This window comes from Balaenoptera musculus, chromosome 5 (assembly GCF_009873245.2).
Source record: "Balaenoptera musculus isolate JJ_BM4_2016_0621 chromosome 5, mBalMus1.pri.v3, whole genome shotgun sequence".
In the NCBI taxonomy this organism is placed as follows: Eukaryota; Metazoa; Chordata; class Mammalia; order Artiodactyla; family Balaenopteridae; genus Balaenoptera; species Balaenoptera musculus.
The window spans coordinates 28,108,955-28,131,136 of record NC_045789.1 but is presented as its reverse complement, the minus strand read 5'-3'; the positions used below and the strand labels follow the sequence as shown (position 1 = coordinate 28,131,136).

The window sequence follows — 22,182 nt, the reverse complement described above, 5'->3', positions numbered from 1 at the left end:
TTATAAACTTGTGTATAAATGAATCCAATGTTTACCATGGCTGGCAATGAGTGCAGTGAAACTTCCTGAAATAGCACCATTAACTCCCAAGACTCAAAGTGTTTTTTACATATATCACCTCAATTTTCTGGATAACATACCTTTGCTATTGGGCGGGAGCAGAAATGATTGTCTTTATTTTGTTAGTGGATGTGTATCAGACCACGAAGTTCCAATCTGTAAGGGTAAATAAAGGCCTTGTCTAGCTAAAAACTATACTTATAAGTTCATTACTTGAAATTCCATGTGAATTGTCCTTCTGAAACAATGTTCCCAGTGGTAAGCAGCCCGTGGATTTTGTCCGCCTGGGCCAGGAACCGTGAATATCTTATTCATTAACTTATCTCTGGTGCCAAGTATTCAATAAATGTTGGAAGGAGGGGAATAGAAAGATGGGTGAACAATGATTAGAATGATTCACATGATAAATAAGTGGTTCGAAGGTTAGGATTCCAGCCTGAGCCATAAAATTTTACTTTATATTTGCTATGACAAATAACTTACAACTTTTTTCAATAATATTAAAACATTCATTCTTTTATTCAGTGTTTGAATGCCTACTGTGCACTGTGAATATTACAACAATCAGTCTGACGTTGATGCTTCCCTCAAAGAATTTATGATTTAACAGAGAAAATAGAATATATTCACAGATAATTCAAATCCAAGGTAGAAATTGTATCACAAGTATCATAATATTTCAAAGGAGGTTACTAAAAAAGAAAACATTTTATTTAATAGGAGAAGTGGGTTTTTTTACAATAATTTTTTACTGAAAGAAAGCTTTTTAAAAAAATATATTCAAGTATAGTTGATTTATAATGTTAATTTCTGCTGTACAGCAAAGTGATTCAGTTATACAAACACACACACACACACACACACACACACACACACACACACATTCTTTTTCATATTCTTTTCCATGATGGTTTATCACAGGATATTGAATGTAGTTCCCTGTGCTGTACAGTAGGACCTTGTTGTTTATCCATCCTATATGTAATAGTTTGCCTCTGCTAACCCCAAACTCCCAATCCGTCCCTCCCCCTCCTCCTCCTCCCCCTTGGCAATCACAAGTCTCTTCTCTATTGTCTGTGAGTCTGTTTCTGTTTCATAGATAAATTCCTTTGTGTCATATTTTAGATGCCACATATAAGTGTTATCTTACGGTATTTGTCTTTCTCTGTCTGACTTACTTCACTTAGTATAATAATCTCTAGGTCCAGCCATGTTGCTGCAAATGGCATTATTTCATTTTTATGGCTGAGTAATATTCCTTTGTATATATGTACCACATCTTCTCTATCCATTCATCTGTTGATGGCCATTTAGGTTGCTTCCATGTCTTGGCTATTATAAATAGTGCTGCAGTGAACACTGGGGTGCATGTATCTTTTCCAGTGAGAGTTTTTGTCTTTTCTGGATATATGCCCAGGAGTGGGATTGCTGGATCATATGGCAACTCTATCTTTAGTTTTTTAAGGAACCTCCATCCTGTTCTCCAGAGTGGCTGCACCAATTTACATTCCCACCAACAGTGTAGTAGAGCTTCCTTTTGAAAGAAAACTTTTAATTTGAGAGGTAGATGGAAACTTCTAATATTTCTCCAGGGATCTCCTACTTACTTCAAGTTTTTTTCATGTGTGTGGTTCTGATTCTCGGTCATATCTAACATCACTTAAAACTTGCAGATCTTTCCTGTCCTTTGATGTGGTTTCTCACTAACACTCTGTTTACCAACCATTATTACAGTCTTTATTCAGCAGCAAATAATAGAGAAGACTGAAAGAGAGAGATTTGAAAACTTGAAATGGAGTGTTGTGGGTAATGAAGATGCAGAGGCCCTGGTGCCGAGTCAAGCACTTAGGCTGTGAGGTCGGGGACAGTCCATTGGGCAGCATGAAGCTCCTGCCTTTGTAGACCCCTGTCCCCCCAAGTTTCCTTAGCAGCTCCCTCTTCCCAACTACATCTCGGCGACTGTGAGGAATGAAAGGAAGCAACGTCTAAACTTCTCTCTTACTCCCTCTAAAGTTAAGACAGAGAAGGTAAGATAACTATGTTCACACCATGGAACAGGTCAGTCTAATTCTATGCAATTATGATCTAAGGAAGCCATATATTAGCTGGTATTGTCATGACCTCAAGCCCCATAATTCTGTAGACCACCACTTTTATTTAAATAAGTTCCTGCGTGGCAGGGGAGAGTCAGTAGCGCTTTGAGCTTGTGCCATTGGAACGACAAATCAAGGCCTCACTTCCACCCCAGCCACAAAGGTCAGCTCAATGTCAAGACCCCTGGAAACACATAGGGCAGAAACTTGGACCACTGCTGAAAGTCATATTCTCAGAGTTACAGATCAGCCCATCTTCATATGTGGGGATGGTCACATCAACCGCTTAGGATATTTAATAAACATTCACCTTCATGCTTACCCGTTCAATAGTAGTGTAAGCGCCCCTTAAGTAAGTGGAAGCACCACCAGCTCTGCTGTTATATCAATTGATTTTATATGACTTGATTTCTTAGAAATCTGGCCCCTCATCAAGTAGATATTTAGAAGGCATTGTGATACTTGGACATATATACACACATGTGCACAACACGCAAACATGTACGTGCACCTCCATGCATACACACCAGGCCCTGTTTCTAGGCTAACTGTATGCTCCATTCGTCTGACTGTCTATTCTGTTACTTTCCATTTTAGCAGTTCTTAAATCCAATCAGCTTGAATTCTCAGGACACTTTAAAAGAAACCTTGTTTTTCCAGAAGGGGGGGGGGACGGTGGGGAGAGGGGGAGAATAATTTTTATTGAGTAGGTTTAATGGATACTCTATGCATATTCCCATGTGATTAGCATGAATACCTTTAGAGGTAGGTATTATCCTTACCTATATGAGAAGACTTAGGTTCAAAGACTAGTCAAGAACACGGGGCGCTTTCAGGCAGCGTTCCTTCCAGGTTTTGCTTACAAAGCATGCCTCCTAGGAGACAGGTGATTTTAAGACATTTTATCAGCACTCAGTTACTACTTCCTGGACATATATATTTTAGGTAACAGGAAAGATAAACAGAATAAGGCATAATTATTGCCTTGAAGAAACTTAAACCTCATGTAGGTAAAGAAGAATAAAGACTATGGAAGAAATTTAGAGGAAAAATTAACTACTAAACTATGTGTTTCAGACTGAATTTCATAGGAGTTCACAGAAGAGCGAGGTCAGGGTCAGGGAGAGACGTCAGTGGCAGCTTTCAAGGCTACGGTCATCATTAGTTTCTCTAGTAATTGGCTACCTGTGATAGAAAGCCCTTCAACTTTTGATCCCATCAATGAAAACAAAAACAACAAATACAGACATTAGCGTCATGTACAGTACTCTGATTATTTTTTGTAGTATGTTCCCAATGATGGGAACTGATGGTCACATACATGTGCGACGTATAAAATGATGATAAAACATAAAGCACTTGAAGAGAAACGATCCCATTGATTGCCTCAGTTGTTCCACACAGAGCCGGGCTCTCCACCATGTGCCCAGGAGCGTTTGTTCCTAAAGCAAGTAAGACCGGATCTCATCTCCTCGAGCCTGAGAGCAGCTTATCCTCTGACTGCGTGTATAAATCACGCAGGGATGCTTCTCACGTAGGGAGAATTTTGTAACGCAGAATAACCTGCGGCGTCTTTTGTAAATGCTCGTCCCGGGGCTCCCCCAGACCTTGTTGAAATCATGGGGAAGCAGGGGAGCACCTGGTAAGCCACTTTCAAATGCTCTAGAAGCAACATTGATAAACTCCCCCCACCCCCACCCCCCTTCAAGGACCATCGACCCAGAGAGGCCATGTCCACCGCTGCTCTGGGACTTGGCCGACTTATCTGAAGGGATGAGCTCAGGTGCAGCACCGTCCTAGCCAGGCTTCTCCCTGCACCTTGGTCCCCCCTGCAACACCAGCAGCTGCTCCCCAAGCAGTTACCATCTGGCTGAAGTGAGAAGGACACTGCTTCCTTACACCACCCTTGCCTGTTGGTCCCTCTTCTGGAGGAACTTAAAACTTCATCTGCTTAAGGGACTGTTAGTAACAGCAGGAGCTGTGGTTCCTGAACCAAACTCAGGATTGACAAGACCGAGTCCTGTGGTCAGGGAATAAGGGACAAGGCTTGTTTCTAGATGCCTCTGCGTGTCTCTGCCTCTAGCCCGCCATGTCCTGGAAGCCCATCTCTGCACAGCTTTCCTCTGTGGGCGATAAGCCGATCTACAGTTCATTTGGGCACATTTCACTACAATTTTTGTGTTGTTTGAAAAAACAGAACTTACAATTGTACGTAGTTTCCATCACTTATTGGAAGGTAATCTTTTCATCTTAAGTTTTAAATTAGCAGATAACAAAAAGAAATGTTTTACATATTTTTTAATCTTTAAAAAAATCATTTAAAACCTATTTTGTTCTTTGTTGCTCAGAGAAGGAAAACTACCATGCATCTAGATATATAAATAATAAATAAAAGGGATCATTTCCTCAACTACATATACACATTCCATGCCGTAACCCATCTTTAGTTTGATACATGCAGCCAAATCAATATGGCTTTTTAACAACCATATTCTTAATTTTCATAAAAATGGCAGTCACTTTTCCACTGAGCCCGTCAGCTGGTATACCTTCAAGTCATTGATTTTGTGTAAGTAATCAGTTCAGTTCGCATGGAATGAAAGACAGACTGGACTATAGATTCTGGGGAAAGACGAGACTGTAGAAGGGCTCAGGGGATCAAGGCCTAGGGACACTCTCCCTTCTTCTGTCTGAATGCCTTGTCTTTGTGACGGGAAGGGGATAGTATTTATGAACATCCATAATGTCTGTGTGTGGTTACAAGAAAGTTAGATCCAATAGTAAGCAAGTCCCCTCCTTCTTTCCCTCTCCTGGGGCTGGGCTCTGGGTAATGTAGGTGAGGGGCCAGAACTGGGCCGGAAGGGAACTCATCCTGCTCTCTATATAGGTCTGAAGTGGCTTCTTCCTGATTCCCTCGCAAAGGAGATTTAACATTCTTTACTCTACAGTATAACCTATAAATATCTATTCTTATTTTTCTCTGAATGTGGTACTCATGAAAGCAAAGACCAATCATCAAGGGTGAATTATATAATACAATAATGTTTTAATAGCTGAGAAGGGACACAAATAGTTGCAATGCCTGTGGCTAATGGATTTCCCTGGTAGGAGATAAAAGGCTGATTACACAGAGAGCAAGCGAGGACCTGGTGCGTTAATGACGACTTACAGGTCAGCTCACTTACAGGAGTGATTTAAAACGCACCATCTGTTTTCTAACTGTAGGCTGATAACTATGATTTTACAGACGGTCAATGTCTCTTCATCAAGAATTTACTTATTTGTCTTTCTGAGTCTGCTTAGTCTGGCCCTGTAAAATTTCACTGACTGGACACCCCCCCCCCCCAGATTCTTTCCAAATCAAATAATTTCTAAGTTGAATGGATCGATAGCAGCCAATCTTGCTGCGTTTGACTCAGCCTTTTCTCTGCCAGGTTAGAAAATTAAATCCTAATGCCCTAAAGCAGGCCTTGTATGTACTGGATTAACTTCTTTCTGATACATCTACCCTGGTACTACTGATGTGCCATCCTTGAGGGAGTTAAGAAAAGAGTCACTCAAATAATTTTCGGTGTCCTGTGGTTCAAATCCAGAAACCCAGGTGAGAAAGGCTGCACCATCGTCCGCTGCTTATCTAGTTTCCTCCCATCCCCTTTTTTTCTTTTTTTCCCCTCTGTCTTTTTGCTTCTGCCCTCCAGCTCCCTATCTCCTTGCAGCCCTCACAAAACACACATACAGACACACAGACGCTCTTCGCTTTCTCTCACATGGACAAGATAAGGGGAGGCCAGCTTTGGCCTCCACTCCTGCCCCCTTCCCCATCTCACTGCTCCGTCCCTTCTGTCGTTAATGTGCGGTGGAATGCAAGGATTAAGTGTGAGGGTTGTGGAGCCAGCCTTCTGGGTTGAGATCACGGCTCCGTCACTTTCTAGGTACGGTGACCATGTCCAAGCTGTTCAAGTGTTCTGTGCCACGGTTTCCTCATATGAAAATGGGGGTACTAATGAGACCCGCCTCAAGGGGTCGCTGTATTAAATCGTTCAACGCATTAAGCATTCAGAGCAGCGCACGATAAATGTTACCATATCTGTAATTATACGAGACGATTGGGTGGGAGGCTCCTGGTCCTTTCTTGGGGCTGTGAATTCCGCAGGGCTCTGTAACTTACCGAAAGCTGGAAGGATGGAAAGAAGAAAAAACACTGTCAAGCCTCTCTTTCTACCTGTGTGTTGTGGCCATTCATTAGGTGAACACACGTTCTGGAGCACATACTGTGTACTAACTCAGTGGTTCTCAAAGGTAAACGCCAGCCCAGCAGTAGCAACGGCATCACCTGGGGCCTGGTTAGAAGTGCAAATTCTCCCCGTCCTCCCCTCGTCCTTCCTGCTAGGTGTTACGAATCAGAAACTCTGAAGGTGGGACCAAGGAACAGGTGTTTCCACAAGCCCTCCAGGTGTGTCTGGTATGTTAACGTTTGAGAACCACCACCCTAGATGTAGAACGTAGTCACTCTGCTGGGCAGCCGGAACATAAACATGAAAAGGACCGCGTCCCTGACCTTCAGGAACACACAGTCTACTGGGAGAGGCAGATGTGTAAACAAGAACAACCAAGGATTCTGAGCAGTACAGTGGCACCACAGAGCCACAAAAGAAGGGGTGGCCGAGTCTGCATTTGGGGAGGAGGGTTTGGAAATAATCCCCAAAGAAGTGATGCTTGAAATAATTCTTAGGAAAAGACTAGAACTTTTCCAGTTATAAGCGGGGGAAAGAAAGGAGTGTGCACTTGGTGATGGGTGGACCGCATACAGACCTCAACTTTGAAAAAGCAGCTCCTGGAGAGGGGGGGTTTGGTTTTATGTTCACTGTTGGATCCCTGGGGCTGAGAACATGCCTCTGGCCCACAGGAGGCACCGGTTACCATTTGAATGATTGAACACAAAGGTCTTAAATTCCCACATATTTAATTTTCACTGAAACGTTTCTTCGCAGCATGAGATTAAAACAAATAAACCTAATTGTGAGTTCTCTGCTTTAAAGCACTATTTTCCTGAAAGAGATTAGCCAATGCCTGGATTGTTTATTTCACATGCGATATCTTAAAGCGCGGGTTGGCAATGGGAGACGTAGGACCTTTAAACCTGCCGGGTGGCTCAGCGAAGCCCAGAGCACTGGCTTGACACAAGCTTATGCTGAACCCGCAACTTTATCCAAACGTGCAAATTATTGATGCTTCAATAATTGATGCTTCAGAGACCAAACACATTGGTCTCTGAAATAGAAACCACATGAGGTTCCTCATTAAAATGTGAAGAACCAAATAGCCCAGGCAGCGTATTTCCTTCTGCTTTAGTTAAAATCAACTCTGCATGCAAAAGGATTGGGTCTTGTAATTTTCTAGTCATGCTCTAAATGCAGATGCTCACTCTTCTTTCTTCTGGATGCCAGGGCATACTTCATAGAGTCAGGAACCTCCCCAAGGGGACCTCTGCATCTTCAAACTGACCACAGCGACAGGTCTGGTGGCCGATTCAAAAGAAAGGACTTATGCCAAGTTAGACCCCAGGACTGAGGTTTCCTTCCTTTCAGAGCCACTTCTAAGGAAGCCACCCTGCAGGACTTCCTCCCCAACGTCTCCACCGTACTTAGTCTGGTTTCGTGTACCCAGCTACTTACATCCCTGGCTAGCTTGCTCTGGCCTCTGATCTGACAAAGCCGCAGAGGAGGGCTGCTCTAACCTGTGCTACTAATCAAGTGGATCAGAGATGATGGGTGTTTTCGAGGACAAAGGGACCTTGGGGATCATGGACAACCTCCCACCCTCCCCCTCACCCCATAGCCTTTTCCACTGTCTTCTAGGAACAAGAGGCTCCCAAACACTGAACGTGCAGGTGGTCTATTACGTGATGGATCTAGAAAGTGAAACACAGAATATTCTTCAACACCAAAGTTGAAATGGGTTTTCCTCTACTTCCCTCTTAGATTGAATGAAGATGAAGAAGAACCCCCAAAATGGACCCAATACCTGAAATCACATTTTAACTTTTCTCTCCATTTGATCTGAGTTTGCTGCTCTGCAGTAATACTTTATGGTTAAACTAACCAGCCTTCCCAGTGTGGATCTGGCTTCTATCACAGAGCAGATCTGGCTGAAGAGTTGCTTGCATGTGTTTGAGAAGCACTGCCAATTTCACATCATAACACAGCGTATTAGAAGTGTTCATTACAAGCTGCTTCTCTCTGGACCTCAGTTTTCAATCTTTAAAAAGAGCTAATGGGACTACAAGTCTCTTGCAAGTTAGGATTCTATCAGTTTTAGGTCTTCCCTTCCAGAGCAGCATTAAGGAGCTAAGGAGGGGTTGGAGGAGAACTGAGGGAGGGAACATGCACCACCGGGCTCGCTCTGTTGTTTTACATGGGCACACGTGCGTGTGAGCTGGTCCTTTCTTCACTTGGTTTTTATCACGAATAGATGCGCTTAGTTTCTAGGTTCACGTTCGAATTCATTTTGTTAGTAGTGATAAACAAGCAGTGAAAAGAATAATACCAACTGATTTTTTAATGCTACGTGATAATAAGAGATTTTTAGATATACTTAAGTTTTGTGTGGTTTTTTTAGAAAAAAACAGGGATATGATTTTGGATAAGAGTTTGTCTCTTTTTAGCACCCCATGTTTACAAATTAGTTCATCTGTTCATTCTGCACAGGTTTATGCTTTCTGCAAACATATTCTCTGTGCCAGTTCCTGGAATAAGCACTCGGCTGACAGAGGGAATATAGCTTCATATGATTATTCATGAAAACATTTTTAAAATACATTAAATAACTTAATGAAGTTGAGATAAAAAGAGGAACAGAGATATGTGAGATCACCCATGAGATTTCAGGCAAGAATTGAGACTTTTTACTTGAGGGTTATCAGCTTGAACCCTACTGCCTGTCTTCAAACATTGTGAACCCTATGGATAGAGCATTGAGCTGAACGTTTCTGAACTTGAAAACTTCGTTCTTTAAAGTTTGTTTTTCTAATTTTCCAGTGCCTCTGTTTCTTATTCATTCTGAGCTATTGACTTCACTTATCTAAATATTTGATATGTTTTATTTAATATTCTCTGCCCTCCATCATTACCGCCTCCACATCTTTCACAAAAATTACGTTCCGAAAGATATTTCCAAGTTTAACTAAACTTAGGTAAATATGAAAATTGAGGTGTGGTCTGCAGGGGAAGGTGAAAGTAACCTCCAAGGGCCAGGGGGATCGTCACTGATGGCTTGGGAGAACCTGTTTGCAGAAGGGACTCGTGAAAGGGATAAACAACTATGGAACAGGCTACTATTTGTCCAGAAAGGAGATTTTGAAAAAACATTAGAAAGTTAATAGGAAGACAGCAGGCCTTGGCAGTTGAGGTTAATGTGAGTGTGTGACTGTGTTCACAGAGAAACACTGCCTTGTGCTGCTGGCAGTAGCATCTTTATGAAGCTGAGACTGCAATCATTAGCAAAGAAAGCATCAAAAAATGAGGACAGAGTCAAAACAGGAATTCTGAACAACAATTAAGAACGTACAGATTTAGGAGTGGTATATTGAAATTTTAAGTTGAAAAATAAGTTCCGTTTCAGTATTTCCCATTTCCAAGATTTTGTTTAAGAATGAATTTTAAAGGTTATGAGAATCACTGCCTTTGTTTTGGAGGAGTAGGAAAGTTAGAAACTATTTCATTTACATAAATTAAAATATTATCTCGATGATAAAATAATGAGACACACTTGTTTGTTTTAGGTATCTGCAGACGGGTGAAATAGAAATCACATAAACTATGATTACAGGTGAAATATGCCATATGAGTACAGACAGTGTGAACACAGAATGACTTTACAGTTCAGAAATGTATTTAATAATAAGAAATTTAAGTTAATTGCAAAACAATGGTTATTTTTCTTCAATCTTAGTCTCGCAATAAAAATTATATATTAAACAACTCAGTCTATTTCGTGCTGAATTTCAAAAATAAAAGTAACTTCACTTGCTCTTTGTATATAGCTACCAAGTTTTTGTGCATGTGAGAGAATTCATTTATGACACTAATTAACAGCAGTTTTGAGAACTGATTTAAAGTAATTCTAACTCCTCATATTCTTGTTTTACAGCTTGGCTCCTCCTCTTCTGTGCCTTTTACATCTATTTTTTCTCAGCTTTTTATGACCGTTGTGGTTCCCCTCATTATTGGACAGGTAAGGTCTCCAATTCTCTCTGCTCTTTTCTTTACAGATCAAATTGTGAATTCTTATGTAATGTCAGGACAATCGAGAGAAAAGATAGAGGAAGAGATGGTTAAATGAAAATCTAAGACTGTCAAACACAAGGTTTCCTCAGCCACAAAGGTCTCATCTTTTTATTTTTTTAATTAACATCAATCTGCTTTACAGATAGCTCTATATAGGGACACCAGCACACAATCTTGATTTTTTAAATTTATCCTCCCTTCTTTGTAGCTATGTAGCTAGCTTGGAAACATCTAGCAGATCATTACCTTGATTTCTGATAAGGTCTCAGCAATTATGACCATTTGGGGGACAACCATCTGCATTTGACTGGCTTCTTCTTATTCTTAGGCTTCTCCGATAGCAGTGATCATATTTGTGACCCTGTAGTTGATAAAATAAACATTTAATTCTATTAGCTCTTAAAATTAGACCTTAGAAAGTTTAGTTTCCCTTATCATTCTTACTGAATTAGACTCGTAGAAGAAATTTCTAACTTCTTAGAACAGGCTGATGATGAGCATATAATTCAATTATGAGCATACAGATTCAAAAACAAGGTTGTCATTGTTTTCATCATAGGTAGCCACAGTAACAGCGTACAGAATTTAATGTACTGCTAAAGTGAGTGAGTCTTAGAAAAAGAGTACATTAGGATGGCAGAGAGCACAGATGTTGGGTTAAGAGCAACTAGACTCTAGCTCTTAGTTCTGCCTTTTACTTGCTGTGTGACCTTGGGCAAGTCATTTAATCTCCTTAGCTCCAGGTTCCTAATTTATCAAACTGTGTAATAATGGGACCTATCTTGAAGGGTTGTTGTGAGGGTCAAATGAAATATGACGCATGTAAAGTTTCTGTCCTCATAGAACCTGATACAGGTAAGTGCTCTATAGTTTCATCATCGTTTTCAAATTCCCTGTAGATACGAAACAGGAAGCAACTCTTTGAGGCACTAACAATAAAAAAATGGTGCGTGTATAGACATGTAATATTTACATGCTGTCTTAGGTTTTCTGGGAAATCAACTCTGAGACAGAGGTTTCCATGCAGGAAGCTGAATGGGGGAGAACCCTTGGGATCAACACCTGGGAGAGTGGGACAAGTAGGACGGAGATGAAGGTGCCACAGCCTCAGGCTGGACCGCCCCCTCAGAGTTGTGCTGCCTAAGACACGCATGCCTGGTTTCTCTCCTCTTGCGCTGAGCCGTCATCAGATGCTGGCTTCCTTGCCCCTCCGCGGTATGCCCTTGGGTGAGTCTGCCCTCTTAGCAGCAGTTCCCAAAGAGGAAGTCAACTGAGATCTTTCAGTCGATCAACATGCCCTGCAGATATGGGAATAAGCATCTCGTTCCTGAAGAGATGGGTCTGGGGGGCACAACACAGCATCCACTACACATGCGCTATTTTTTTTTTTTAATTTTAATTTTAGTTTTAGGAAAGGGACTAAACTTACAGGAAAGGGGGAGGGTTTAAAAGCACTCAGAGAATACCACTTAATTAAATATACGATAATCCTTGAAAAAATATTCCCACAGTGCTGCTCACATAACAGGTATTCTGAATAAATCTTACGGCGTCTACCTCTCTAACTCTTTGCCCATTACCTAAACTCTAGCCTTGGCTTTTTCTCAATTGCTGCTTAATTTTTCTGTTTAGAATGTCTTTCTACCCACCCTCCCACTGCAACTCATTGCTCATTGGGCTCTTTAATTCATGCCTTCTTGGGACCACCTACCTGAAGTACGTTTCCCTTTTACTCTTTATTGTGACACCTTGTTTGAGTCCTTTCTTGGCCTTTGTCACAATATATACTTATCTTTTGTTTGCTTGTTAACGGTTGGTCTCCCTCATTAGATGGTAAGCTTTATGAGTACAGGAACCACATTTGCTTTGTTTGCCATTACATACCCAGACCATAGGCACCCAATAAATACGTGTTGGATGAGGGAGGGAGGGAGGGAGTGCGTGAGAGGTCTACGATCACTTAGGGAAATGCTGTGTCTTATAGAGGAACCTACCTGCCCTGCTCAGCTCTGGACAGTATTAGTTTAAACCCATATTTATTCTCTTGGTTCTGAAATTAATTCCATATAATAACTCGGGGCTCACACATTCTTCTCTTAGTGGATCTCAGAAACAATCTCTCTTAATAATAAATGTTTGTCTTCAATTATATGGACAAAACAAACTTTGTCTACACTATTCAATGGATTTTTAAAATATATAGTATTATATTATTTATGTAATTAAGACTATTTATCCAGAATGAATAATGAATTGTTAGATTGCTTGCATGCCCAGTAGTAAAGTATTACAGTAAATTATAAAGCAGTAAAGGTAGTCAAAAAGCAAGAGGGCTAGTTTTTAAAAAGTCCTCTAGTACCAAAGTACCCTAATGTCTTTTTTCAAAGAGGAAACCTTTATGTTTGCAACTACTTACAAACAAACAGTTCTCTGTGTTTGCATCTACCTCTTATATTCTAGTCTTGGGAATTCACAGTCACACCCCCGGTCTCTCCCCCTAGAAGCCACCCTGCCTCCTCACGTCCTTACTCCCTCACATCCAGGCAGGCACTTAAATGCCACCATTTCTGCCTCCAAAATCTTTCAGCAGCCTCGTGCATGCCAGAGAGGGTGCCACACCTTCACCACCTCTTGTCTAAATCACTGCACCTCCCAACCCTGTCTCTCTGCTGGGAATCTCTTCCAGTCCGCATCTAATGTGTTCACCGCTCCAGGGTAGTCCTAAAAAACAAACCAGATTATGTTATTCCTCTCCTTAGAAGCTTCCCTCGTGGTTCCCTGTCGCCCACTCCTCGTGTGGCCCGCAAAGCCCCTGACAGTTTGACCCCAGCCTGTCCCCTCCCACCACCCCTTCACATGGGCTCCTCTTCTGCCATGCGGTGTGCCCACTACCCCGTCACCTGACCGTGCCCCTTCACTGCTCCGTGCCTTTTATCTCGTTGTTGCCATCATCTCTGCCAGCAAACTCCTCTTCATTCCTAAAGACTCAAGACAGAGATGCCCTCTGATGTGCTCTGACTCCCTGGGCCTAGAGTAAACTCCAGTTCTCCCATCTTACTTCACCCGTCGTATTTATCGGGAGAGACAGTAATGTACCCGTGAGCTTCCAGGAAGCGGAAACTCTCTCATAAGTATATTTAATAGCATACTCAGTAGTTGGGTGTAAGCTGTATAAAAACATTGGCTGAGGAAAACTTTGAACCTATCCCCTCAGTGCCCCCAGCAGCCATTTCCCCTAGGTCTCCAGCTTCACTAGAGAGAAACATATGATCGGTTCTCATCTTGTTTTCAATTCATGACCCCAAATTTAAAATGTCATTCAGTACTTTCCAGATATCTTACTCTGCTTCCTTACAGGATTATTTCACCCTGTCCTCTATTTTCAAGTCCCTTTTACTTCCCCTAACACTCTCCCACTTGCCCATTACCCTTGGGTCTCACGGACTTTGCTTCTGTTTTCTGAAAGCGGCCAGCCTCGATGCTGCCTTAGAACCTTTGCACTGGCTGGTACTTCTGTTTGGAGCACCTCTCACCTGTCACCTCCTCAGAAAGACCTTTCCTCGCCCTTCCTCCAGAGGCTACCCACTCGATCACTCGTGTATCATCCAGTTTAAACCTCTACTGTGTATGGTTCATTATCTGCTTCTCATTTATTTGTTGTTTTTGCTTTTTATTTATCTCCTCAAAAACATGAGCTCCATGAGACCAGGGACCTTGTCTGCTCTTTTATCTCTCTGCTCATTTGTAATTGACTGACAGACCTAACCTCTGTGATGCAATCTTTGAAACCCTCATTAGAAGTGCTCAGTGTACTATTTACTTCAGAGGAATCAGATTCCTGGCAACGTAGCCTCATTTCTCCACTGTAATCACATCATGGTTACAATGCCACACTGTGAAAATAAACATCTCCATAGACTTTTACATGTATCTTTAAATGAGATTTTATTGTTACCTTTTAAATAAACAATGGGAACTAGAGGGAGAAGAAAAAGACCAGGAAGGGTGAGTTGAAAATATTTTCCATAATCTTTTAGTGATGATAAAACTTCATCATTCCATTTTTTTATTTATATTTCTGAGAGTGGATTTTCTTTTCTTTTTTTGGTGTGTGTTTTCTCCAAACAGTACTTCTTTGGGGTTGAAATCATTATTGACTGACTGTGATGTGACGTGAGGTCCAGTTTGGTCTTTGCCTCTGCTTGGCTATACACACGACTTCTACGACCTCACTTACCTCATTTGTAGGATGAGGAGTTTAATATCTTCCAGCTTGAAGACGCTGTGACTCTGTGAGATAAGATTAGTCTTTCCATAGATGGTTAGGAGATTGTTGCTTCTGTCAATTCTAGAAAGAAATAAAATGTGTGTTCTTGTAATATTTCTTCTCTTCTGATAAAGCCTTCAATGTATCTAAGTGCTTGTGACAAATACTTTATGCATTAAATTTGAGAGATTTATGAATAAATGTTAATGAAATTGAATTTCCAGCACCTTTAAAAAATATTTTTTAAAACAGCACGCTAAACCCCACTTTTCTTTAAATAAATTAATAGTAAAAAAAGCATATTATTTATCATTTATGCATTCTCTAGTCTTTCATTAGTGATTTGTTTCACAGTTTGAGATTGGCTTTTCATATTAAATAATATCCAGCTAGAGCTGCAGTTAACGTTATTAATGCTAGTAAAATTTTGCATTTATAAAATTAGATATGAACGGTTTTCATGGCTTCACTTGAATTGCTTTGAGAGAAGAGTGACTTTTACATTATGCAGTGGGATGTATTGCTGAACAGTGCTGTGAGAGAAACATCACCAAACTGGGACTTGGAAATAAGAATAGCCACCATTTACCGCGTACAGTCCCTGGTTCTAAAGCATTTTATATTTATTTAATTACTTAGTCCTCACTACAACTACTATTATATCCATTTTAGAGATGAGGCGTAGGGAAGTTAAGGAATTTGCCCAAGATGACAAAGTAAGAAGCTCCAAAGTCTGTACCTTGAACCCCTACGCTATTATTCCCTCAGGAAATAGAGGTCAGAGCCCTGCTCATCCACCTGACTAGCTTTTTAACATTTTATTCAAGCTGTTTGGGGTCTCTCTGCCCTTGTTTACAACTGTAAACTGAGCAGGATAATATCTGCATGACCTTGCTCCTGAGAATGGAAGTAAATAATAGAGGGAAAGAATTTTTGAAAAGTGCAGTAGGTTATCGGTGCTTCTTGTATTCATCTATTATTATTGTTTCTCCTTTTTTAGAAAGTGTACAGATATTATTTTGAATCTACTCAATATTTAATAAGCGTTACATAATTGTATTTGATATCATATCCCTTACTATACATTTCAACAGAATATTAATGAAGAAACAAAGCAGTTTATGAAAATGTATGGATTCAGTGGAATAGAGGATTAAAAATTGAAGATAACAAAAAAGAAGCAGACTCACAGATATAGACAACAAACAAGTGGTTACCAGTGGGGAGGGGGAGGGGTAATATAGGGGTGGGGGAATGGGAGGAACAAACTATTGGGGGTGAGATAGGCTCAAGGATGTATTGTACAATACGGGGAATAGAGTCAATATTTTGTAATAACTGTAAATGGAAAGCAACCTTTAAAAATTGTATTAAAATATAAAAAAAATGTTTTTAAATAAAAACACACGAAGAAAATAATCTTAAGAAAATTGAAGCCACCTGAAGAAATTTTAAAATTCAGACTTAACATGAAAACTTATCCATTATATATCCCCACTCAAAAATCAATTTATAAGTGTAGAGACAGAGTAGAAATTAAAACACAAGAAAATACCCTGAGAAAAAAAATGAAGAAAACAAAATGATGGCTGTTACACTTCTCACTTACCTCTGCATATCAACCTTCTTCACCTAAGATGTGTTATTTTTCCAGGGGTTCAGCTTGGAGGTCATGCAGTAATTGACGTGTCACTCAGCTTATCAGAAGTACAGGGATTCAAATTTTAGTTCCCCTTTAACCTTTCCTTGTGCTTAATTTTAAATAAAGAAAATCAAAATGTAGAAGGTGAGACAATAAAATAAAAAGTTTCCTGAGGAGGATTTTTTTTCCCCTTCTCTCTCCACAGGGAAAAGCAAAAAAGTCATTTAATTTTGAATGCATGCGTTTCTGTGAGCTAGAGTTTAGAAGAAAGGCATTTTGGCTAGGAGGATGCAGGATGCAGGATTTGGAGCCCGTGTTTCTTGCCTATTGAAAGAATCCTAATATACTATGAGACTTTGAGTACTTTGTAATGAAGAAAGAGGTAATAAGGTTGACTAAGTCAAATCACAGCTTATAAAGTTGACTGATGAGTACAGATTTGTCTTGGTTTTTAAAATGGCTTTGACTTTCGAGTTACACCTCATTCAAATTTATTTGTTTATTTTGTCAGACAGGTCGATGGTAGTGGAAGAAGATGCTTTTATCGGGTTGGCCAAAAGGTTCATTCAGTTTTTTCTGTAAGATGGCTCTAGTAGCACTTAGTTGTCTTTAACTTCATTTGAAACAATTTTGTTAGATTGTATGTGACAGCTGTCATATCAGTGTGCACTTAAAAAAAAGACTTATCAAAATTGGTGAACTTTTGTGTAGCCATTTTAATATTGAAGATGGAAGAAAAAAAGCAACATTTTCAGCATATTATGCTTTATTATTTCAAGAAAGATAAAAATGCAACTGAAACGCAAATAAAGATTTGTCCAGTGTATGGAGAAGGTGCTGTGACTGACCGAGCATGTCAAAAGTGCTTTACGAAGTTTTGTGCTGGAGATTTCTTGCTGGATGATGCCCCATGGTCAGGTAGACCAGTTGAAGTTGATAGCGATCAAATCGAGACATTAATTGAGAACAATCAATGTTATAACACGCGGGAGAGAGCCGACATACTCAAAATATCCAAATCAAGCGCTGAAAATCATTTGCACCAGCTTGGTTATGTGAATCACTTTGATGTTTGGGTTCTACATAAGTTAAGTGAAAAAAACCTTCTTGACCATATTTCCACATGCGATTCTCTACTGAAACGTGATGAAAACATTCCGTTTTTGAAACATGACTAAAAAACATGATTTAACATTTAACATTTAAACATTTAAATGTTAACATTTAAACATTTAATTTAACATTTAAACCCTCGTTCTCCTCCCACCCCTCCCAGCCTTCAAGGTGTTGCACCTGTACTTCATACCAAAGTCTCATGATTTTTTATAAATGCAAAAACATTCCGTTTTTGAAACAAATCATGAGGGGCGATGAAAAGTGGGTACTGTACAATAATGTGGAACGGAAGAGATCATGGGGCAAGCAAAATGAACCACCACCAAGCACACCAAAGGCCAGTATTCATCCAAAGAAGGTGATGTTGTATATATGGTGGGATTGGAAGGGAGTCCTCTATTATGAGCTCCTTCTGGAAAACCGAGCAATTAATTCCAACAAGTACTGCTCCCTATTAGACCAACTGAAAGCAGCACTCGATGAAAAGCACCCAGAATTAGTCAACAGAAAATGCATAATCTTCTATCAGGATAATGCAAGACTGCATGTTTCTTTGATGACCAGGCAAAAACTGTTACAATTTGGCTGGGAAGTTCTGATTCATCCTCTGCATTCACCAGACATTGCACCTTCAGATTTCCATTTATTTCGGTCTTTACAAAATTCTCTTAATGGAAAAAATTTCAATTCCCTGGAAGACTGTAAAAGGCACCTGGAACAGTTCTTTGCTCAAAAAGATAAAAAGTTTTGGGAAGATGGAATTATGAAGTTGCCTGAAAAATGGCAGAAGGTAGTGGAACAAAAGGGTGAATATGCTGTTCGATAAAGTTCTTTGAAAATGAAAGATGTGTCTTTTATTTTTACTTAAAAACCGAAGGCACCTTTTGGCCAACCCAATACTTTTGGAGTTGGGATCATACATTCTATAACCTATTGCAAAGAGAGGACTTCTGTGTTTTTAACCATTATATATTAAAACAAAATTGGAGGACAGTATCAATTTCAATAACTCTGTGTAATTTCCATTTATTTTATTTCCTAAAGAAGTTGGGTTGCACTGAATTGGACCAATTACCAGCTTTATGCTACCAGAAACAACAGATTATGAAATGACCTTTTAAGTGAAGTCTCTGTAGCCTTCTATTAAGCAACTACCCCCATGGTGACATATCTGAACATGGGACTATCTGGGTCCCTCAGGCACCAAAATTTGTGTGCTAATACATCAGTCCATAATACTATGTGACAGACTTACTCTTATTTCTCTCTACCTCACTACATTTAAACTTTAAAGAAAGAAATGAACACTAGATAAATTACTATGGTTTCAGATCACTTGTGCAAAAACAAAACATGATTTTTTATAAATGCAGCTGTAACTTTAATTACAAGATCTACTTTTTAAAAATATTTGACCACTATTTATATATAAAACCCTTGTTCTCCTCCCACCCCACCCAACCTTCAAGGTGCTGCACCTGTACTTCATACCAACTGGTCAGCTTTCTGCCCTGACACCCTTTTTCAACACTTGTTTTACTTACTGAGTCCTTGAGAGCGGAGGAAATCGATCCAATAGCCGTTTGTTCACAGGTTCTCTGGAGAGTCGTTTATTTGTTCTTGAGTATCTGTGAAGGCATGCCTCATCGCGAACTAAGCCTTTTTAGTGACAGAGTGGAAGATGACAGAACCCCATCAGCCTTGTCAGGAGAAGTTCCCTGACCTCATTATTGCTAATGGATCATGGTAATTCAGCCTGTTGTGAAATCTCATGTTCAATTATGCAGGATAATGAGTGACTCAAAACTTAATGTCTCTCAACTCTAGTCTTCATTATCGGGTTTGTTCAGCTTCTTTCAAAAGCCAAAGGTTTTAAATAGAGTGGTTCCCTTTTATATCCAAACTTCAAGTTATCGCCAATGTTCAGGCTGTCCTGATTTGAAACATCTGACTTGATTTTAAAATATGAGAGGATTGCCATATAACTTCATATTTCACTCATCCTTTTGTAGGAAAGTTAGGACAGGTTTATTCATTTTTAAGTGTTAATTCTGGAATTCTAAAAGCATGCAAATGGCATTTGTCTTTGGATTCACAAAAACTCTAGATATTCAGAGTCTGAATTATTTAAACTCCCACAACACATGCACTTTTGCTTTTCAAGCATGAGTTATAATTTAATTAAAAACTTCTGGTGCATTGCTAGCATTTTAAATATTAATATGTTCCATGGATCATTTTCGATTATCTACTGTCTTGAAATTCTTGAAGATGTCAGATTGTTAAGATTCCCAAAGTTGCACTTGGAATTGTCCATCGAGGCAAAGGGGGCTGTGATAATTACACACATCCATTAGGGTCAGCAGAGGAGATAAACTTTGGGGAGGCTTAATGGGCATGTCTCAGTGACAGCTAGCAAAGGGCATTTGGCATGATTAAGGATGGATTTGAATGCAGTGGAAAACATACTCTCATTATGGACACCAGTGGAAGTTGCACTACAAATGTTAAATGCCCCAGGAGAAGAGTGGTGTGGCAGGGAAGCTTTGAAATCCACTGTGGCCATCATCCAAATTATTCTCTTTCCTTTATGTCTTTCTGCTGTCAGAATCACTTTGCAATGCCCAATTCAACTCCCTCCATCTCTGAAAAGAGGCAACCTGTTGGTCTCTGTGTTTCAGATTGTCCGAAGATACATCAAGGACTGGCTTGAAAGAAAGAAGCCTCCTTTTGGTGCTGTCAGCAGCAGTGTACTCCTCATGATCATCTACACAACCTTCTGCGACACGTTCTCGAACCCAAATATCGACCTGGATAAATTCAGTCTGATTCTCATACTGTTCATAAGTAAGTTGGAAGGTGGGATATCCTTGCTGTCTCCTCAGCCTCCTCAACAGCAAAGCCAAGCCATCTGTGGTCCCTAAATTCATTGCCAATGTTCATTTGATTAGAAAGGGATACTTGGTTTTGTGTTGCATGTACGGACTCAGTGACTTTATCGTATGTATCTGTTCTTGAAAAAGACATCAGTTATGCACTTATGACCTAATCTCCTTTGTTTTTTATGTCTGATTTACAATAGTTGATGCCAGATGAAAGAAGCCATAATAGCTGTCAAATTCAAATGCTAGATTGAGCACTTTTTTGCCAATTTATTTTATTGTAACTTGAGGCTAATCTTACCCTTTATTGTGAATTAAAAGTAGGATTTATAATATATGGTACTGTTGTTTTCTAAGTATAGTAATTGGCTGCATTGGTTAAAATGTGACTATTTACATAATGTTTTCTATTAAAATATACCCAAAGTAATATCGTTTCATTTTAAGAAGCAGCAGGCTATAAAATGCAAGTAACTGCTAGGGTCCAAAACTAACCTTTCGTTCTATTTACCCAGTAATACCAAAGACTACTTTGGTAATTATAATATCAAAGAATGTTTTGTTATTAAAATCAACATGAGTCATTCCAAAATATATGTTATATGCTACCACATTTATGCTATGTGCTATTATTCATAGTACAAACCAGCTCTTCCTAAATTGAACAAATAACCAAACTTTAAATCAAAGAGGGTTTTAGAGTTACCCTGAGTAGCAAATATCATAGGTTATATCTGAGGATATCTTCACTAAGAACAAGTTGAGGGACTTCCCTGGTGGTCCAGTGGTTAAGACTCTGCTCTTCCACTGCCGGGGGGGAGGGGTGGGGGGCCCAGGTGTGCTTTCACTGCAGGGGGCCCGGGTTCGATCCCTGGTTGGAGAACTAAGATCCCACATGCTGCGAGGCGTGGAAAAAATAAAATAAAAAGAACAAGTTGAGTCCCACTAGTTTAAATGATTCTGTCAGTTTAGCAATGTGTGTGTGTTTCACTTATTCGTTTGTTTATTTTTCTATTTGAATTCCCGTAAGTTTCAGATAAAACGAAGCATACCAGTAAGTATGCTACAGATACTGATTTTACAGTGCTAATTTAGATTTAATCTTTTTTTTTTCTTCAGTCTGTTCCATTCAGCTGAGTTTTATGCTTTTAACATTCATCTTTTCAACAAGGTAAGTGATTTGGTATCTCTTGTTGTTAATTTCCTAATTGACGAATCATGCTCTTGACTTGGCTTCTAGGCCCCTACATTCTTCTACCTGGTCTCCTGTCTCCTGACTGTTCCATCTTGCTCCTGCCGCCCTCAAGTTGTAGAAGTTACCGAAGGATCTGTTCTTGGCCCTCGTTTCATTATTCACATTTTGTGCTTAGGTAGCCTCCTCCGTTCTACTGGCTCGAGCTCTCAGCTTCCTGCTGATGAAGCCTAGACCTTCCACTGCACTGTTTTCTGGAGCTCTGGCACTGCTCGTCACTTACCATTTGGATATCTTCACCTGACTGTCTTAACAAGACCTCAGACTCAAAATATCCAAAATGGAATTAATCTTTTTCCCCAGTACTTCCTCTTTCTCTCATATTTTTTAATGGAACTACCATCCACAGAGTAACTCAGACTGGAATCCTTCACATTATTATTTTTTAAATGTCTTGATCCTACCTCAGTAATAATATTTCTTGTGCTTTCAAAGCCTCTTCCCTAATTCAGGCTCTCGTTGCCTCTTTCTCCCTAGACTATTGCCATGGATGTCTTACCGTTATTCTTCATTTCCAGACTGAACTCTTCTTGTGTATTTCATACTACTTCCAATAACTCAGAGTCCTGATAATAGGTCTCCTGT

General features: G+C 39.9%; 1 protein-coding gene across 3 annotated transcripts in view; it reads left to right on the top strand.

The window, feature by feature from the left end:
• Positions 1–22,182, top strand: part of SLC10A7 (solute carrier family 10 member 7) — a 253,249-nt gene that overhangs the window by 182,638 nt on the left and 48,429 nt on the right. For all 3 annotated transcript variants that reach the window (XR_005020096.1, XM_036853914.1, XM_036853915.1), the window contains 3 exons: positions 10,302–10,385; positions 20,145–20,310; positions 21,465–21,516. Coding sequence is in view for 2 of the 3 variants with exons in the window: in XM_036853914.1 (XP_036709809.1) it covers positions 10,302–10,385; positions 20,145–20,310; positions 21,465–21,516 (302 nt within the window). In the remaining variant the exon portion in view is untranslated. The remainder of the gene's footprint in view (positions 1–10,301; positions 10,386–20,144; positions 20,311–21,464; positions 21,517–22,182) is intronic.